This window comes from Schistocerca serialis, chromosome 6, assembly GCF_023864345.2.
Source record: "Schistocerca serialis cubense isolate TAMUIC-IGC-003099 chromosome 6, iqSchSeri2.2, whole genome shotgun sequence".
Classification (NCBI taxonomy): Eukaryota; Metazoa; Arthropoda; class Insecta; order Orthoptera; family Acrididae; genus Schistocerca; species Schistocerca serialis.
The window spans coordinates 116,142,949-116,163,927 of record NC_064643.1 but is presented as its reverse complement, the minus strand read 5'-3'; the positions used below and the strand labels follow the sequence as shown (position 1 = coordinate 116,163,927).

At 42.4% G+C, this 20,979-nt stretch overlaps 1 protein-coding gene across 1 annotated transcript in view; it reads left to right on the top strand.

The window, feature by feature from the left end:
• The window catches only part of LOC126484674 (DNA-dependent metalloprotease dvc-1-like), a 56,177-nt gene that overhangs the window by 23,935 nt on the left and 11,263 nt on the right, over positions 1-20,979 (top strand). Inside the window, exon 2 of the mRNA XM_050108268.1 lies at positions 19,156-19,264. Coding sequence (XP_049964225.1) covers positions 19,156-19,264 — 109 coding nt within the window. The remainder of the gene's footprint in view (positions 1-19,155; positions 19,265-20,979) is intronic.

The following is a 20,979-nucleotide window of genomic DNA, read 5'->3' as shown; positions in this document are numbered from 1 at the left end:
GGGGAACACCTGATATCACATCAGTTTTACTCGATGATTTACCATCTATTACTACGAACTGCGACCTTCCTGACAGGAAATCACGAATTCAGTCGTACAACTGAGACGATACCCCATAGGTCCACAGCCTGATTAGAAGTCACTTAAGAGGAACAGTGTCAAAAGCTTTCCGGAAATCTAGAAATACTGAATCAACTTGAGATCCCCTGTCGATAGTGGCCATTACTTCATGAGAATAAAGAGTTAGCTGCGTTGCACAAGAACGATGTTTTCTGAAACCATGCTGATTGCGTATCAATAGCTTGTTCCCTTCGATGTGATTCATAATGTTTGAAAACAGTATATGGTCCAAAACCCTACTGCAAACCGACATCAATCATATAGGTCTGTAGTTCAATGGATTACTCCTACTACCCTTCTTAAACACTGGTGCGACCTGCGCAATTTTCCAATCTGTAGGTACAGATCTATCGATGAGCGAGTGGTTGTATATGACTGCTAAGTAGGGAGCTATTGTATCAGTGTATTCTGAAAGGAACATAATCGGTATACAATCTGGACCTGAAGACTTGCCCATATCAAGTGATTTGAGTTGCTTCGCAACCCCTGAGGTATCTACTTCTAAGAAACTCATGCTAGCAGCTGTTAGTGTTTCAAATTCTGGAATATTCCATTCGTCTTCCCTGGTGAAGGAATTTCGGAAAACTGCGTTCAATAACTCCGCTTTAGCGGCACAGTCGTCGGTAACAGTGCCATCAGCACTGCGCAGCGAAGGTATTGACTGCGTCCTGCCCCTTGTGTACTTTACGTACAACCAGAATTTCTTCGGATTTTCTTTCCGTTGCCTCTGCAACAGCGTTCGGACCAGTTTTGTGTACCATGGGGGATCAGTTCGACCTCTTACCAATTTATGAGGTGTGAATCTGTCAATTGCTGTTGCTACTATACCTTTGAATTTGAGCCACATCTCGTCTACATTTGCATAGCCAGTTCGGAAGGAATGGAGGTTGTCTCTTAGGAAGGCTTCTAGTGACACTTTATCCGCTTCTTTAAATAAAATTATTTTGCGTTTGTTTCTGGTGGATCTGGAAGAAACAGTATTGAGCCTAGCTACAACGACCTTGTGATCGCTAATCCCTGTATCAGTTATGATGCTCTCTATTAGTTCTGGATTGTTTGTGGCTAAGAGGTCAAGTGTGTTTTCGCAACCATTTACAATTCGCGTGGGTTCGTGGACTAACTGCTAGAAAAAATTTTCGGAGAAAGCATTTAGCACAATCTCGGAAGATGTTTTCTGCCTACCACCGGTTTTGAACAAGTATTTTTGCCAACATATCGAGGGAAGGTTGAAGTCCCCATAACTGTATGAGTGGGGTATTTGTTTGTTACGAGACTCAAATTTTCTCTGAACTGTTCAGCAACTATATCGTCGGAGTCTGGGGGTCGGTAGAAGGAGCCAATTATTAACTTAGTTCAGCTGTTAAGTATAACCTCCACTTATACCAATTCGCACAGAGTATCTACTTCGACTTCACTACAAGATAAACCACTACTGACAGACACAAACACTCCACCACCAATTCTGCCTGATCTATCTTTCCTGAACACCGTCTGAGACTTCATAAAAATTTCTGCAGAAATTATTTCAGGCTTTAGCCAGCTTTCTGTACCTATAACGATTTTAGCTTCTGTGCTTTCTATTAGCGCTTGAAGCTCAGGGACTTTCCCAGCACAACTACAACAATTTACAACTACAATTCCGCCTGTTCCTTGATCCAAGCACGTCCTGTATTTGCCATGCACCCTTTGAGATTGCAGCCCACCCCGTACTTTCCTGAGGCCTTCTAACTTAAAAAACCGTCCAGTCCACGCCACATAGCCTCCGCTACCTGTGTAGCCGCCAGGTGCGTGTAGTGAACTCCTGACCTATTCAGCAGTACCCGAAACCCCACCACCCTATGGCGCAAGTCAAGGAATCTGCAGCCAACATGGTCGCAAAACCGTCTGAGCCTCTGATACAGACCCTCGACCCAGCTCTGCACCAAAGGTCCGCAGTCAGTTATGTCAACGATGCTGCAGATGGTGAGCTCTGCCGTCATCTCGTAAGCAAGACCGGCAGCCTTCACCAAATCAGATAGCCGCTGGAATCGAGAGAGAATTTCCTCAGATCCAAAGCGACACACATCATTAGTGCCGACATGTACCACCACCTGCAGCTGGCTGCACCCTGTGCTCTTCATGGCACCCGGAAGGACCCTTTCCACATCAGGAATGACTCGACCTGGAATGCACACGGAGTGCACTCTGGATTTCTTCCCCTCCTTAGCCGCCATATCCCTATGGGGCCCCATTATGCACCTAACATTGGAGCTCCCAACTACCAATAAGCGCTCCTTCTGCGATTGCCTGGACCTTGAAGGCTGAGAATCATCCTCTGAAACAGGGCAGGCAGCTTCATCTGGCTCAGCCAGAGACTGTACCTGAAACCTGTTTGTCAGATGCACTGGGGAGGCTTTCTGATCAGCCTCCTGGGACGTCTTTCTCTGCCTGCCACGCCTTGGAATGACCTCCCAATCAACCACAGGCGAGGGTTCAGCCCTTCTGCGGGCAGCAACCGGGGCAACCACAGCGGCAGATCGATCTGGGGACAGACAGGACGAGGTTGACATCCCTGTGATACCCAAGTTCGGCTCCCAACAGTGATGCCCATTGGCAACAGCCTCAAGCTGCGCGACCAAAGTCAGCTCTGCCTGCAGCTGTGAGCGAAGGGATGCCAACTCAGCCCTCATCCAAACACAGCAATCACAGTCTATGTCCATTCTAATCGATGTTGAACAACAGTTACTAAAACACGAGGCCGTGCCTAGATAACACAAGCAAAACACGCAAAGAATATATGAACTAACCTGTACAAATGCCTAACGACAGCACTACAATCTGCCTGAATTTACGATTACAGTAACTAAAACTCGAAATTACACCTCCTATACGAAACTCACACGCAATTTGAGTAAGAATCTACGAAGTAAACACAGAAAAGAAGCTAATGACATATCTTTCTGCCCTGTCGATGTGCACCAACTGGGAGCTCAGGCCACACCGGTCTCTGAGAGCCTACTACACAGACAAGTGCCACTGACGTACCAAAACAAAACAAATGCCTAACGACTGCGCTACAACCTGCCTGAATTTACGACTACAGTAACTAAAACTCGAAATTACACCTCCTATACGAAACTCAAACGCAATTTAAGTAAGAATCTACGAATATATAGGTCAATATCGTTTAAAAAATTTTAAAAAATTATATATTTGAAATAATCTAAACTACACATTAAAGCATATGAAATTTAAAACAGAGTAACTATTGAAAGCAATGTAAAATTGTATATGAATATAGCAGATAGTATTAGAGGCTTACTTGGATTTAGTAATCAAGTTGTTCAAGCTAATGAAAACAAGATGTTCCTAAAGTAATTCCTTTTGAATTAATCAATATAAATTTCAATCTTGCTGATGGAATGTATTTAAAACATAATGATCATTTTCATAAAGAAACTAATATTATTGCTTCATTCAAACATAATGCAGAGTTTGGTGGACCAATAATTCATGAACCAAATTGTCTTGTGAATATTCCTATTTTTAATACAATTCAAGATTTAGAAGCTACTATAACTGATGAAAGTGATAATTTAATTGACTTTAATGGTGCTACTGTAACAGTTGTCTTAGAAATATCTTAAAAATTTTTTTCCTTAATAAATAAGTAATTGCTAAAACAATGATGAATAAAAAAATAAGTTATCAGTTTTGTTCATTTCTTGTTAATGAAAAAAAATCAAAAATAATTTAAATGTTACTAACAAAGTTACAGAAATTGAAATAAATATTGGAAATGGTTGGTTTCATCCAAATCATGCACAATTGTACATGAATTTTAGTCTCATTGGAAATGATGGTACAGATTATCCAACTTATGGTGGGAAATCAAACAAAAAATTAATTGATAATTATGTAACAAAACTGTTTGACTCTGTAACAATAAAAAAAAGAAATAATATATTAAATAGAATTGAACATACTTTTATTTAATCAACAGTTTTACTATATCTAACTTCATCTGTTACTGACAAAATAAGTTTAGAAGGAGATATTCTTTATACAGGGAAAATAAATAGTAAAAAAAATTAAGTACTTTATCCACTTGGTGAATTTTTTAAAGGTTATAAAGAAATAATGATTGAAGGAGACTTAACTGTAGTTTTTACACATAGTTCATCTTTTGGAGATGCAATTCTATGTTGGTTTGAACCAAATGATGAAGGTGTTGAATTAAAAAATACACTTCCTAAAGAATGTAAAATAGTTGTGGAAACTATGGAAATACATGTACCAGTTGTTAAATATGAAGCCAATTACAAACTTGAAGACTTAAAAATATTTTTAAAAATCCTAAAATTCCTATTTCTTTTTATCAACATCAAACAGAAGAAGTTGCTGGTTTATCTAGTAAAAACAGTTTTTAACTAGATGTAATAAATTAGTGTAACTCTACAGTATTTGATATGCCAATTTTTGTTTTTGTTGTATTTGAGAAAAATCGTAAAAATAATCAATTAGTTTATTCATCATTATTTGATAATATTAAACTACAGAATATATATTTAAAAATGGTAGAAATTAAGTGTTTCCTCAAGAAATGTGGAATATTAACCCACCAAATAATTTTCTCAAAGCATATGATGCATTTCTAGATTTTAAAAGAATTACTTTACCAAAATCAGATATTGATACTAATCCATTTAGTTTTATAACTAATTATCGAATTTATGTAATCAATATGACACTTATGTAATTATAAAGAATCTTACATACATTGCACAACAGAGATTACTTACTGAAAATTATTAATTATGATAGTTGCTTGTATATAGATGAATGAAAAACTTAAAAAATTATAAAAGTGTTAACTTCATGGTTATATGCATTTCTGAAAAATTTCAAGAAAGATAGAAAAAATAAAAAATAAATTTTTTAAAATAATTAAACTTTGTTAACTAATTTATTTTATTTATTTACTTACGTTCACACTCTACAATTTTTAAAATAATCTACTTTAGTTTTAACTAATACATTTCATTACTTACAATCACATTGCAACATTTTTAATTTACTTTTGTTAACTAATATATTTTTATTTAATCAAAATATCCATGGGTGTACTGCCGGTCTACAGTGTCCAACAGGCACAATATTTTGGCGATTATGCATGTCGCCATCATCAGGTGAACTGACAGACTGGGCTCCTGTGAACGTGCCGGCACGGAGATCCGTATGCTATGGCTGCTCAGAGGGAACTGGGTTCGGTCGCGGCGTTCACAGGACCTCAGTCCATCAGTTCACCTGATGATGGCGACATGTATGATCACCGAAATATTGTGCCCGTTGGACACTGTAGATCGGCAGTACACCCGTGAATATTTTGATTATCAAATACACTTTTGTTCAGAATGTAATTTTTTAAAAAATAACTTACTTTTGTTAACTGATACATGTTATTATCTTACAATCATGTTGCAAATGAAATAATGAAGTTAGAAATCAATTTTTTATTAAGTATAATGATGTAATTAGTTGAGTTATTGTAAAAATTAGGTATTTAGTTAATGTACTAAAATCGGTTGAGTTAATTAAAATATACTGAATTTTTAAAAATCAGTTGTGTTACTTATAAAATACAGAATTTAGTTTAAAATTGCGTTAGTGCACCAGAATCTACAAAACATATCTGCTACTAATGAATGGAGATAAGTGACAGCGAGTGCTAGTCATTCATAGCTCCATGATACATAATTGGATTGATTGCTGTGTGTGGATGAGAGACAAGTTGGTTACCACCCAAGGGGCTCACGTGTCTTTAGTGGGTTCTTACTTGGCTACCACAGGGGCCCCAGTCTTTGCAGCATCTTTTTCCTTCTATGCTGGATGTCTGTTCTTTCGCCATTATTTTTCTCCTCCCTCGGGGAACATGCTGGGGTGTTTCTTGGAATGTTCTGCATTTTCTTATGTAGCTGACAAGAACAGTCTCACCACTGTTTTTCGTTTCTTTCTTTCCTTGCTTCGTTCACATTCTCATGTCCTTCCTCTGCTTTGTCGTTTGGGGTTTCTCTTTTTTCTCTTTCTCTCTGTGCACTCCTGTAGGCGGGCCCATGCGTCAGACGTGTCATAGGTCACTGGGTATCGCGTAATTCCCAGCCCCAGGTCGACATCATGTCGAGGCCCATAGAACTCTGAATTCTTTCCATGGTGTTATTTACATTAAGCTTCTCGATTGTCTGACCGAGGCAGAAATCCTAGTGTTCCTCTCTGATCAGTGTGCCATTGGCGTCCATTGGGTGATGAAAAAGATAGATGCCTCCTTCCAAACCCAATGCGCTGCTACACTGTCATTGTTTCAGCCACACTCGAATGTCTTGTCGCCACACAGCCAACCGTGTAACCTGAGGTAGAGTTGTCCACGAGGGTGATTGTCTGCCTCGTCCTTCCGCTGTATCAACTGCAATGGCAACCATGCCGCCGGCGCTCGAGATGGTCCCATGTATCTCGATGAAGGGCTCTCTAGGAGATTCGGGTAAATGAAAAAGTGCACTACCCGGTCGCTCGCAAGTTATTGGCTAGTCGCAATCTCTGTGTTATGTCATCTGGCACTTATAGTATTTTTCTTGCTACATCTCGCTCCATGAAGAACATGGCCACGCAGAGATGTGACCTCAAATTCAGTGCTGACATGAAATTGACCACTTTCATTGTAGCATCACCACCTCCTCGTTGAGTTGTGCAACAAGCCACAAACATTCGCCTCCTGAGGCGAAGTCACCTGATACACAACCAGCAGGTCGGAAAGAGCAGAAGGAATACTCCCATGAGGACTTCCTATGTACCTTCAGCCAACAAATATCTGAGTTGTCCTCTGCCAACTGTAAAGGCTCCAAGAAGTCAAACAAAGACAAACGTCCGTCTCCTGTGGCGACTCTGAGGTCCTCTTCGATGGTGTCTCCATACAATACTTTCGCCTGGCCAACCTTAATGTAGCCAGTGCGCGCTGCCAACCGTTTTTCTTCCCTGGATTCCCCAGATCGGCAGAGTGTGGAGCCTCTGTAGATCTCATGGAACAGGGTCGTCCAGCCTCTGCGCCCTATAGCAAGGAGTCTTTGAAGACTGGCACTCAGCAGCCACTGAGGTGACTATTCTTTATTTTTTCCCTCCCCTTCCCACGCCCTCCTTTTTCGTTATGGTTCTCTTTCAGTGTAACGTTCGTGGCCTTCAGTCCCACAAACAGGATGTGCTGCAGCTCTTTGAATTCCAGCGTCCACTTATTCTTTGCTTCCAGGAAAGAAAATTGCGCCCATACGACCGCTTTAAGTTCTCGCATTTCTTACCAGTTTGCTTTGACCTTCCCCATGAGGACGATATTCCATTTCATGGCTCATATTGGATGACGTTCGTAGTCAACCCATCTCACTGACTGTCCACCTTCAAGCTGTTGCAATTCACCTTTTCCTTACTCACTTGACCTTTTCACTTTCTATCACTTACATCCCTCAATCGTTCAGTGCCACCAGTGCAGCTTATTGGGCACCTACCTCACACCTTTCTGCTGCTCGGTGACTTTAAAGCACACCATCCCCTTTGGGGTGCTCCCAGAACCTGTCCAAGACCTCCTCAATAAACCTGACCTCCTCCTGCCGTAATACAGGGGCAACCATGTTCCTTTCAGACTCGTTGCACATGTATTCTATCTGTCCAACTTGCCCATCGGCACAAGTGGTCCATTCTGTCTGATGCATACTCATGCGACCATTTCCAATGTGCTATTCGTTTGCTGGCTCCTACCCCACCTAATGGCAGCTTACTAAGGACGACTGGAGGCTTTTGGAGACCTTCAACAAACAACATTTCCCCAGTAGTTATGACTGGGTGGAATATCTTACAAAAGTTATCCTTACCGCCGCAAAATGTTCCATTTCCTTTATAGCACACCTTGTCCCGATCCCTTGGTGAACTGAGGCATGCTGTGACGCAATTCGCGCGTGGAGAATTGCTCTCTGCATTTTTAACCATCATCCTATGATGCTTAATTGCATTCATTATAAACAGATGTGTGCACAGTGTCTTCCCGCTCTTCAGGATAGCAAAAAAGCTAGATGAATTTCATTCACTAGTTCTTTTAACAGTTCCACCTGTTCCTCTGTCGTGTGGGCCAATTTTCGACAGCTCTCTGGGACAGATCCATTCCCCGATTTCCGGCCTGACAGTAACAGACGATGTCATCATGGAACCTATCCCTATCTCCAACATCTTGGGCCACCATTTTGCCGAAGTTTCGAACTCCTTCCACTATCACACTGCCTTCCTCCATCAGAAACGAGCGGAAGAGGCTCGGGCCATACCCGTCGCTTCTCCGAATCGTGCTACAATGGTGCCTTTAGATCATGCCCTCACTACATCCCGATCCTCCACCCCAGGGCAAGATGTTTCAGCACCTTTTTCTTGTAGGCAAGCACTTTCTGATTCATATGTACAACTGCATCTGGGCAGGCGCTGGCGTGAAGCCACTGTCATACCCACAGCTAAGCCTGGTAAAGGCAAACACCTTCCTTCTAGCTTCCTCCCCATTTCTCTCACCAGCTGCGTTTGCAAGGTGGTGGAACGTATGATACATATCCGGCTGGCATGGTGGCTCGAGTCTGGCAATTTACTAACCACTGCACGGTGTGGATTTCGTTCATGCCGTTCTGCAGTTGACCATCTCATCACTTTGTCCACCCATGTCATGAATGGTCTTCTACGGAAATTCCAGACTGTTGGCGTATTTTTCGATTTGGAGAAAGCCTATGACACGTGCTAGAGGGCTGGTGTCCTTCGTACTCTCTACAAGTGGGGCTTCCGTGGGCGCATACCCCGTTTCCTTCAGAAATTTTTAAAAAGATAGTGTTTTCAAGGTACGTGTGGGTCCTCTCTTGTCGGACTCCTTTATCCAGGAAAACGATGTGCCTCAGGGTTCTGTCCTGAGCGTCATCCCCTTTGCTATCGCCTCTAACCATATCATGGCCTGTCTGCCGCAGGGCATCTCTGGCTCCCTTTTCGTTAGTGATTTTGCCATCTATTGCTGTACTCCATGGACTTATCTCATTGAGCGGCAACTTCAGCGATGCCTCGATCTCCTTCACTCATGGAGCATTGACAATAGCTTTCGCTCTTCCACTGACAAAACCGTTCGTATTAATTTCTGGGGGGGCGCAGTTGGTTTCTTCCACTGTTTTCATATCTTGGTCCTGTTGCTCTTCCGTTCGTTAAAACTACGAAATTTCTGGAGCTCATGCTCGATAGGAAACTTTGTTGGGCCGCTGTATGCAGTCCCTGAATGTCCTTCGAGTCCTCAGTGGTACTTCCTAGCTTGCAGATAGTACCACCCTCTTCCGTTTCTACCGGTCCCTTGTCCGTCCGAAACTAGACAGTGGGTGTTTCGTTTACGCATCTGCACGTCCCTCGCTCTTACACCGTCTTATCACTTGTAGAAGTATGAAACCGAAATTTCTCTGTATATGGTGCTAGCTGTCAGTGTAGGGCCCGTGAGACCGCGTCTGCACCGCCATCTGGCTGCTGTAACGGCTCACGACGAATGTCAACACACAGTACCCAAGTTGCATACATCGGTATGTGTTTCAAACCTGTGAACATGTCGAGTCTTGTGCCTACGAACTACGATTTGCAGACAGCATTCGTTTTCTGTTATCATTTGAAGAAAGCTGTTGCAGAATCGCATCGAATGCTTCTCCAAGCTTTCGGCGAACATGCTCCTGGGAAAACGCAGTGTTTCGAGTGGTTCAAAAAATTCAAAAGTGATGATTTTGTCGTGAGAAACGACGAGCGCGGGAAACCACCGAAAAAGTTGTAGGACATCGGATTGCAGGCCTTATTGGATGAAGATGATACTGAGACTTAACTGGAACTCGCGGAACAATTGAATGTGACGGAGAAAGCCATTTCTCTTCTGTTGAAAGCTGTTGGAAAGTTGTAGAAAGTGGGAAAATGCGTTCTGCGTGAACTGAATGAAAGACGGCAAGCAAATCGAAAGACCTCTTGTGAAATGCTGCTTTCCGGACACAAAAGAATAGTGACAGGTGACGGCAAATTGGTATATTTTGAGAATTCTAAGCATTGTAAATCACGCGTGAATGCAGGCCATCCATCCATCGACATCCATTGCAAGACCAAATCGCTATGGAAAGAAGACAAAGTTCTGTGTTTTGTGGGATCAGAAAGGTGTCATCTATTATGAGCTGCTAAAACCTGGTAAAATCTTTAACACTGATCACTACCAACAGCTAAAGTTCAATTTACATCGAGCATTACGTGAAAAACGGCCATAATACGGGAAAAGGCAATACAGTCATATTGCACCAGGGTAACGCCCCATGAAACACACCAAACTGGTCAGGGAAACGATCGAGGTGTTCAGTAGGGAAATGCTAGGGCATGCGCCTTATTCTCTAGACTTGGTTCCGTCCGATTATCATCTGTTTGCATCGCTGGGAGACGCTCTCGTTGCACAACGCTTGAATTCGTACGAAAATGTGCGAAAATGGCTCATTGACTCGTTTGCTTCAAAAGAACTGCTTGCCAGAGAAGTGGTAGAAATGTATAAATAGCAATGGAGATTATTTTGAATAAATCTTGTTTATCAGTTTAAAATAACAGACGTGTAATTATTGCAACCAAATTCCTGTTTCATACATCTACACCTGCTAGTACTGTCCACCACTGCGCCATCCATTTGGCCACGGTGGTCTTTTACACTAGCTGGCGAACTACCGCTGTCCTACCGTCGTGACTTTCCCCTCAGCAGCTATGCATGCCGTTTGTCTGACAAGCGTGACCATCCATTCTGTGCCTTCTTCTTCGATGACTCTTTTGATCACCAGTATAGGGCGCGTCCCTCTTCTCTGTTACTTCTGTGAGTTCGCTTTCTGCTCTTTTTCTGGCATCTCATCTTCACACTACCGGCCACTTCCCTGGAGGGTGTGAACCCTTCACCACCTTGGCTTCAGGCTGCGGCCCTTGTTCACCTTGGCCTTCATTCGTTTCCGAAGGACACTAATCCAGCCTCGCTCTATCGTCTTCAGTTTCACGGCCTTCGCACGGAATTTCACGATAGTACCCTATGAAAAATCCACCTCAATTGCACAAACTACCTGGTGTTTACCTTGGTTTCATCGAGGGTAACCACGCCTTCTTTAGAACAAATATAAAACAGCTTCCCTAAATAGGCATAGTCAAAGGCTAAAATCAACACCTACAGCGGCAAGACCCCATGGACACTTTTACAAATACATGGTACATATGTACCAAGTCAATAATGTTACTTACCCCAGCCCTGTGTGTGCTGCCTCGCCCCTGGCACCGTACGATGGTCACAGGCTCTCCACCGAACTGAGTCACCGCAGGCTGTTCATATGCGTGGCTATTGAAATCACTGCGCATGCGCGCGGCCAGGAAACGTTCTTCTTATGCATGGGAGCGGGATTACAAAGTTAACACGGATCGGGACCTAACTGATTGCCAAAAGTTGTCGCACAAATAGCAAATTGAGCAAATGATGAAAGCAATGATGCGGGAATTAAGACAAATTTAATAGCAACGCACGACAAACTTTGTGCACGGATGGTAAATCAGCCACAAGCTAATATGGAGGCCCTAGAATTTGGTAGAAATTACAACTAAACTAAAAAGATAGCTATGCTAAGGATGTTATTGTGAACGGATAAAATCGCACTAATAATATCTGCAGCAAAAACAACGATAGTCGCTACATCACCATAATAAATCTTTAACGTCTTCTGATTACGGCCTGGTCGGCCGCTTAGTATTATGGCGAGTAGCGACTATGGTTGTTTTTGCTGCAGATATTATTAGTGCGATTTTATCCGTTCACAATAACGTCCTTAGCATAGCTATCTTTTTAGTTTAGTTGTAATTTCTACCAAATTCTAGGGCCTCCATATTAGCTTGTGGCTGATTTACCATCCGTGCATAAAGTTTGTCTTGCGTTGCTATTAAATTTGTCTTAATTCCCGCATCATCGCTTTCATCATTTGCTCAATTTGCTATTTGTGCGACAACTTTTGGCAATCAGTTAGGTCCCGATCCGTGTTAACTTTGTAATCCCGCTCCCATGAATAAGAAGAACGTTTCCTGGCCGCGCGCATGCGCAGTGATTTCAATAGCCACGCATATGAACAGCCTGCGGTGACTCAGTTCGGTGGAGAGCCTGTGACCATCGTACGGTGCCAGGGGCGAGGCAGCACACACAGGGCTGAGATAAGTTACATTATTGACTTGGTACATATGTACCATGTATTTGTAAAAGTGTCCATGGGATCTTGCCGCTGTAGGTGTTGATTTTAGCCTTTGACTACGCCTATTTAGGGAAGATGTTTTATATTTGTTCTAAAGAAGGCGTGGTTACCCTCCATGAAACCAAGGTAAACACCAGGTAGTTTGCGCAATCGAGGCGGATTTTTCATAATTATTTCGATACTTACGATTGCTGACGCGCTGCAATGCTGAAAGACGTTTGTACACACTGAAGGCCCTCGGACTGACCGTGGTGTCAGGCGCGCCTTCGGCATTGGCATCGATGTTTTTCGGTCTTGGCTTCTGGAACATTGCTCAGTATTTACAGCAGAGCTTTTCGCCCTGTATCAGGCCATCCAGTACATACAGCGATAGATGCTTTTCAATTGCGTCATCTGCTACGACTCTCTCAGTGCCGTTCAAAGCCTCTGTGTGCTGCACACCGTCCATCCCTTAGTGCAACGGGTCCAGGAAGGCTGTCACTTGTTCACTCTTGATGGAGCTACTCTGATGTTTATGTGGGTTCCTGGTCACATCGGTCTGACAGGAAAGGCGGCTGCTGATGCTGCTTCCAAGGCCACAGTCGTAGTATCTCAGCCCATTAGTTTACACATTCCTATCGCACAGGGTAGCCGCATGGTCTCAGGCCCTTCCCACAGTTCGAGTGCCTCCCCCTTTCGGAAGTTGGAATCCTCTGTTGGACACGGGTGTGTGAGGTGTGTGTGTTGAACTTAGCGTAAGTTAGATCAGGTAGTGTGTAAGCCTAGGGAGCGATGACCTCAGCAGTTTGGCCCCTTAGGATCTTACCACAAATTTACAAATTTCTTACATTCCCTTCGTTGATCTCTATGTTGCTGCTTGTCAGCAGGTGGTGTCCTTTTCCTCTGCGGGAAAAATCTACGGGTTATTCAGCCTCTCTGAGAGGCTTGGACAACCTCCTCTCGGTTCTCTCGCCATGAGATCAATAATTTTTGCTATATTGTGCTTTGGGCACTGTTGTTTTAGCTCTCGCCGTTTGTTAAGTGATGCTCCTCCACCACTTAGTACTCACTGCACTCAACCTTTGACAGGCCGCCATTTCCTGATGGAATGCCCTTTTTTTTAGCAAATGATGCACAGGCTGTCGACTGCATTTTACTTTTTATCCGTCATAGCAATATGGCAAAGGCCATTTACTTGTAGTTCAAGATCTATATTTGTCTACGGCATATTTTATAGACCTTTCTCCACAGTACCTGTTTTCAGCTGTCTTCTCTTCCGTCAATTAATATTAACATGTAGCCGTTTTTATCTCGTCTTTATCTTCGTGTTCAACAGTTTTGTCATGGGCACGTATGACCCTAGTTGTTTTTGCGCCCTAAAACAACACAGACATACAAACGAGTTGGTTTTACAATTCGCTCTCAGCTCCAGGCCGTGATGGCTTCGGTTACACAGCTTGAAGCAGTTGTTGAACGGTATCACTGTTGGGGGCCGGCCGTGGGGGTCCAAAGGACTTGCAGCACGTCTGAGTATACTGATTGGTCCACAGCAGTGCTTAACTTCTCGCACTGAAGTTGACCCCTCACCTGTAGTCGAGTGGTAGGTCGCCTCAGGGCGTTGCAGGTGGCGAAAGACTTCCAGGAGGCAGCACATAGGATCTCCCCAGTTAATCTGACAAACAGGTTGCAGGTGCTGTCTGTGACTGATAGTGTCCCTCAGCCAGATGCAGTCGCTTCTCCTCTTTCAGAGGAAACTTCTCAGGTCCAGGAAATCAGAGGATGGGATTCTTGGTAATTGGGTGCTCGAATGTTGTGTGCATTGTGGGGCCTGTTACAGACATGCCTGTCAAGGAGAGGAAGAAAGCCAATGTGCACTTCGTGTGCAGACTGGATGGAGTCATTCCAGATGTGGAACATGTCCTTCCAGATGCCATGAGGAGCACAGGGTTCAGTCAACTGCAGGTGTTGGCAACCGTCGGTACCGATTGCTTTGGCTCAGAAGGGATTCTCTGTGGTTTTGAGCGGCTAACAGAACTGGTAAACGCTCCAGTCTTACTTGGCATCATAGTTGACAGAACCGATTACGGACCTCTGGTACAGAGCCGAGTGGAGGGTCTGAATCCGAGGCTCAGCCGGTTCTGCGACCGTACAGACCGCAGATTCCTCGACTTATGCCTTATGGTGGTTGGGTTTCGGGTTCTGCTGAGTAGGTTAGGAGTCCACTACACGCAGGAGACGGCTACACGTGTAGCAGGGGCTCTGTGGCGTGGACTGGGCGGTTTCTTTAGGTTAGAGGTTCTCGGCGGAACACAAAAAAGGGCATCAGTTTGAAAGGGTGCAGGTCGAACACAGGAAGAACTTAGATCCAGGAACCATCGGTAGAAGGGAAATGGTCACACCTGTGTTGGGAAAGTACCAGAGCTCCAAGTCCTAATAGAAACGTTGCAGGCACTGAAAGCTGGCTACGTCTGCTGATAAGCTCAGCCGAAATTTTTGCGAAGAACCTAATGGTATTTCGAAAGGATGGGCTAAACACAGCTGGCGGGGGTGTATTTGTTACTGATAGACATTTCCTGTGATTTAGTATGGGCAGAGCTCATTGCTGACAACCGAAATAAAATACTTGGGTCCTTTTACCGATCTCCCAACTCGTATGATACAGTCACTAAAAGGTTCAAAGGAAACTTGAGTCTAATTTCAGACACATACCCGACTTCTACAGGTATCGTTGATGCTGACTTCAATTTATCCTCGATATGTTGGCGAAAATACGTGTTTAAATCCGGAGGTATGCATAAAACATCAACTGAAATTCTGCTAAACGCATTCTCTGAAAGTCAATTCGAGCAGTAAATTCATGAAGCCACGCGAATAGTAACCGGTTGTGAAAACACACATGACCTCTTAGCAACAAATAATCCTTAGCTCGTAATCAGCATCAAAACGGATACAGGGATTATTGACCACAGGGTTGTCGTTACGAGACTGAATATTGTAATCCCCAAATAATCCGAAAATAAAAATATAACTATTAAAAAATCAGATAAAAATTCGCTTGACGGCTTCCTGAGAGACAATTTCCACTCTTTTCAGATTAACAATGTAAGTGTAGACCAGGTGTGGTTTGAATTCAAAGAAATAATATCGACCGCAATTGAGAGATCTATACAAAATAATTTAACAAACTATGAAGCTGATACCCCATGGAACACAAAATGGGTCAGAACACTGTTACAGAAACAATGAAAAAGGCATGCCAAATTTAAACGAACGCAAAAGCTCCAAGATTGGCGATGTTTTACAGAAGCTCGAAATTTAACGCGTATTACAATGCGAGGTGCTTACAATAGTTTCCACAACGAAACTTTGTCTCGAAACCTGGCAGAAAATCCAAAGAGATTCTGGTCATATGCTAGCGGCTAGACACAATCAGTGCCTTCTCTGTGCGATAACAATAGAAATACTATCGACGATAGTGCTGCCAAAGGAGAGTTATTAAACACAGCCTTCCGAAATTCCTTCACCAAAGAAGACAAGTAAATTCCAGAATTTGAATCAAGAACAGCTGCCAACATGAGTAACTTAGGAGTAGATATCCTCGGAGCAGTGAAGCAATTTAAATTACTTATTAAAAGCAAGTCCATACTGTATACCAATTAAAGTCCTTTCGGTGTACGCTGATGCAATAGCTCTATACGTACCATATACAACCGCTCGCTTGACGAAAGATCTAAACCCGAAGACTTGAAAGTCACAAAATTATTCAAGAAAAGTAGGAGTAATCAGTGTGCGATTTGCAGGGGGGGGGGGGGGGGATGGGGGGGATTTCCCCCCCCTCTGCATCAGACCATCCCCTCCTCTGGTTTTATGCATCCCAACCTGGGATGTTTATTTCCCAAGCACTGGAGTACAACTTTACATATAATTTAAATTTGTGGAGCCGAACACTGAAAGTTTTTAATAAGTCTTACTATTAGTATTATTAATATGTTACAGTTATCTATCATCAGAATAAGTACAACTTTTCACAAATGTGCCTCTACTTTTTCAATTCCCCTCGTATATGTGTACCTGTATGTAGATGATTTTGTAAATAAGCTTTACCTATAATGTACTTTTAAAGATATAACAAGGGATGGCTTTTCTGATAGTGCATACGCGTCAATAGTGAGTTTCGGCATTAACATCTATTTATAAATAGCTGTTTAACCATGCGTAACGCCACGGTCCAAGCTAGTAACATATTTAATTCTACTAACCCCCTAAGACATCCCCCCCCCCCCCCCCCACTGGTAAAAGCACAAATTGCACCCTGGGAGTAATCCACTAAATTACAGTCCCATTCCAATAACGTCGATATGCAGCAGGATTTTGGAGCATATATTGTGTTCAAACATTATGAATTACCTCGAAGGGAACGGTCTATTGACGCACAGTCAACAGGAAGTTAGAAAATAACGGTCTTATGAAACACAACTAGCTCTTTACACACACGAAGTGTTCAGTGCTGTTGACAAAGTATTTCAAATTGATTCCGTATCTCTACATTTCCAGAAGGCTTTCCACACTGTAGATACCACACAACCGGCTTGTAGTGAAATTGCGTGCTTATGGAATATCGTCTCAGTTATGTGACTGGATTTGTGATTTCCTATCAGAAGTCACAGTTAGTAGTAATTGACGGAAAGTCATCGAGTAATACAGAAGTGGTTTCAGGTGTTCCCCAAGGTAGTGTTATAGGCCCTCTGCTGCTTCTTATCTATACAGGGTGTTACAAAAAGGTACGGCCAAACTTTCAGGAAACATTCCTCACACACAAAGAAAGAAAATATGTTATGTGGACATGTGTCCAGAAACGCTTACTTTCCATGTTAGAGCTCATTTTATTACTTCTCTTCAAATCACATTAATCATGGAATGCAAACACACAGCAACAGAACGTACCAGCGTAACTTCAAACACTTTGTTACATGAAATGTTCAAAATATCCTCCGTTAGTGAGGATACATGCATCCACCCTCCGTCGCATGGAATCCCTGATGCGCAGATGCAGCCCTGGAGAATGGCGTATTGTATCACAGCCGTCCACAATACGAGCACGAAGAGTCTCTACATTTGGCATCGGGGTTGCGTAGACAAGAGCTTTCAAATGCCCCCATAAATGAAAGTCAAGAGGGTTGAGGTCAGGAGAGCATGGAGGCCATGGAATTGGTCCGCCTCTACCAATCCATCGGTCACTGAATCTGTTGTTGAGAAGCGTACGAACACTTCGACTGAAATGTGCAGGAGCTCCATCGTGCATGAACCACATGTTGTGTCGTACTTGTAAAGGCACATGTTCTAGCAGCACAGGTAGAGTATCCCGTATGAAATCGTGATAACGTGCTCCATTGAGCGTAGGCGGAAGAACATACTGACGAAACTAAAATGAGCTCTAACATGGAAATAAGCGTTTCCGGACACATGTCCACATAACATCTTTTCTTTATTTGTGTGTGAGGAATGTTTCCTGAAAGTTTGGCCGTACCTTTCGTAACACCCTGTATAAATTATTTACGATACAATCTGAGCAGCCGTCTTAGGTTGTTTGCAAATGACGCTGTTGTTTATCTTTTAGTAAACTAAGATAAAAAACTGCAAAACGATTTAGAAATGATATCTGTAGGGGGCGAAAAGTGGCAATTGACCCTAAGTAATGAAAAGTGTGAGGTCATCCACATGAGTGCTAAAAAGTATCCGTTAAACTGTGATTACACGATAAATCAGTCAAATCTAAAGGGCGCAAATTCAAGTAAATACCTAGAAATTGTAATTATTAACAACTTAAATTGGAAAGAACACACAGAAGATATTGTGGGGAAGAGAAACCAAAGGCTACGTTTTATTGGCAGAACATTCAGAAAATGTAACAGGTCTACTAAAGAGACTCCCTACACTACGGGTTTCGTCCTCGCTTGGAGTACGGCTGCACGGTCTGGGATCCTTACCATGTAGGATTACCGGAGTATGTCGAGAAAGTTCAAAGAAGAGGAGCTCGTTTTGTATTATCACGAAATAGGGGAGATACTGTCATCGACATGACATAGCTATGGGTTCGATGAATGCTCTGCCAGGAACTTAAGTGTGATCTGCGAAGTATCCATGTCGAGGAAGATAAGATACGATACATTTAAATAAACGAGATTTTGAATAATTGAAATTGTGGCAGATTTGGAATCGCAGAACTGTTAGCATTATTTTAGCAGTTCTTTTGGAAGGAAATGCTGCTATAATATTTTTTCGGTTATGGAGTCACAATCGACCACTTGTAAAACCCCATTTCATCGGTTGCTTTTGAAACACAACGGTTATTATGAACATGAAAAATAGTTGGCGCAGTCGTTCGATGATTATGCGAAATACAGTACACTTTGCAAACAAATGTTATTTCAACGGATGTATCGTACAATTGACCTGAGGGGCCGCTATAGGATATTCATTGGCAAGATTACCCATTATGCAGAAATTTGTATGAAATAAGTCACGAGTTAAATTAGGAATACTAGTGTTGACTGAAAATCTCTGGTGCTGGGATGTTGGTAGAAAACTCTTCTCTGACATCTCGAATAGTGTGGCGTCAAAACTCCTTTTATAAGTTCTGTAAAGCCTGTTTGTGCGCCCATCCAGCTTAGTTATCAGAATCCCTCTAACGTTATTATTACTAAATGTCATTCAGTGTTCAGAATATATAACTATTAGGAAACATCTGCCTTAGGAATGCCGGTTTCTGCAAATTTGAAGGAGGGGATGGACTGTGCACTATCAGACTGAGTGAACCATTGCTGAAGCTGCGTCCGAGGAGAGACCTGGTTGAAACACTCCTGGTAAGTAGTTTGTTTTATATGCTAGCCCATAAAAACCATGTCATAGACAAATTAGACACTGTTACAATGTTAACATACATGTGGAAGCACTGGACACACATCCCTCCACACACTGCCTAATCCAGCACACCGATACGACAGTGAACGTATCTTTGGGAGGAGAGTGGTGCGAGTACCCACCTAGGCATCCAATCTAGGTTTACCGTGATTTCCTTAAACCACTTAAGGAAAATACTGGAAGGGTTTCCTAGAGTGTGGTCGATGTCATTCCTTGCGAAATTAATCCTTCATGCTAAGTCCAAGAAGCTGATGTTACATTTTCTTTGGATGGTAATTTTAGAAAGTGGATAATTACATAGCAGTGAAAAAAACTTAGTTATGGTTTAAGCAGATGCAGCTTGATTTACCATGGTCTGTGGATCTAAAAATGTCATCAGTCACACTCATGGATACATGCAGCAATTCGTCTAGAGTGATTTGACTAAACTGGGCGTTCGATAGGGCTTGGAGAGCATTGTGAAGTTGCAGGTAGGTAAACGTTGGTGTGCCCTGCGAGTATGTGACTATCACATACAAAGGTACAAAAGTATTGAAGTCACACACAGGAAGAAACCTTCCATATATGTAGGTGACCATGGAACCTCATTAGCTCTACCTTGCTATAGACTGTGATTAGGATTATGGGGTTGTGCACATTCATGACTGAACACATGGTGGCTAGTGGTCAAAATGTAGGTTTTCTAAGGTAAAATTATTCAAATCAGACAGTTACAGAAGGATTCATTGAACTTGGAAGGAGTTCATAATTAAAATATACTAGCTTCAATTTGGAGGCTGTGTGGGTGATGACTGAAAAGTTTAACACTGTGGGAACACCTTCAGAACTTAGACCACACGAATAGATAAAATTCAGTTTGCTGCTACAAGGAATACTGGATTTCTTGACAAGCTATTCACCTCATTTTTAAACTGCAGATTTTGCACAGAGTACCAGACCTAACGGTCATTTCCCAGAATGAAGCAAGATAAATAAAGTTCTTACATCAAGATACATAACAGTCAAGACATACAAACACTACAGTGTTGTAATAAGCAACTGATTTAAACTGAAATGCCAGGCTGGTATATATTTACAAAATTATGTGTTCACAACCTCAGAGCAGACTAAGCAGAGTGCAGTCATTATTAATCAATCCATGAATGAACAGTGAGCCAAAAGCTTTGTCTCCCAGTGCGCCCCTGCCCCAGTGGTTAGTTGGGGAAGGAGGCACTTCTTGCCAATACTTGCTTCAGAACAGAGCGTTCACGTCTGGTGCTATGTCTCTGGACCTATCCCACCTGGCCAACTTTTATCACCCTCTGCCTCAGGGAAAGAAAAATCCAGAGGTTGTTTAGCTAATATTAGGATTATTTTTTCTTTAAATACATTTCTGTAAGTACTCTGGTATTTCAAATTGAGAATGATACCCAATGTGCTTTTCATTAATCAGTTTTTTGAAAATATCAAAAAGTAGTGTCAACATAAAAGCCTTCCAATGTACATGTAACTTCATTTCAAATTATGAAAATAAAGTAGAAATGGCGTTTAACATGCTGAAAACATCAAATAGCAATAAGCGATATGTGTATCAGTATTGTATGTTCACCAATATGCACATGTATTGTAAAGTGATTGTTCTGTAAAACTCAAGACAGAGAGATAAATACCTAACACT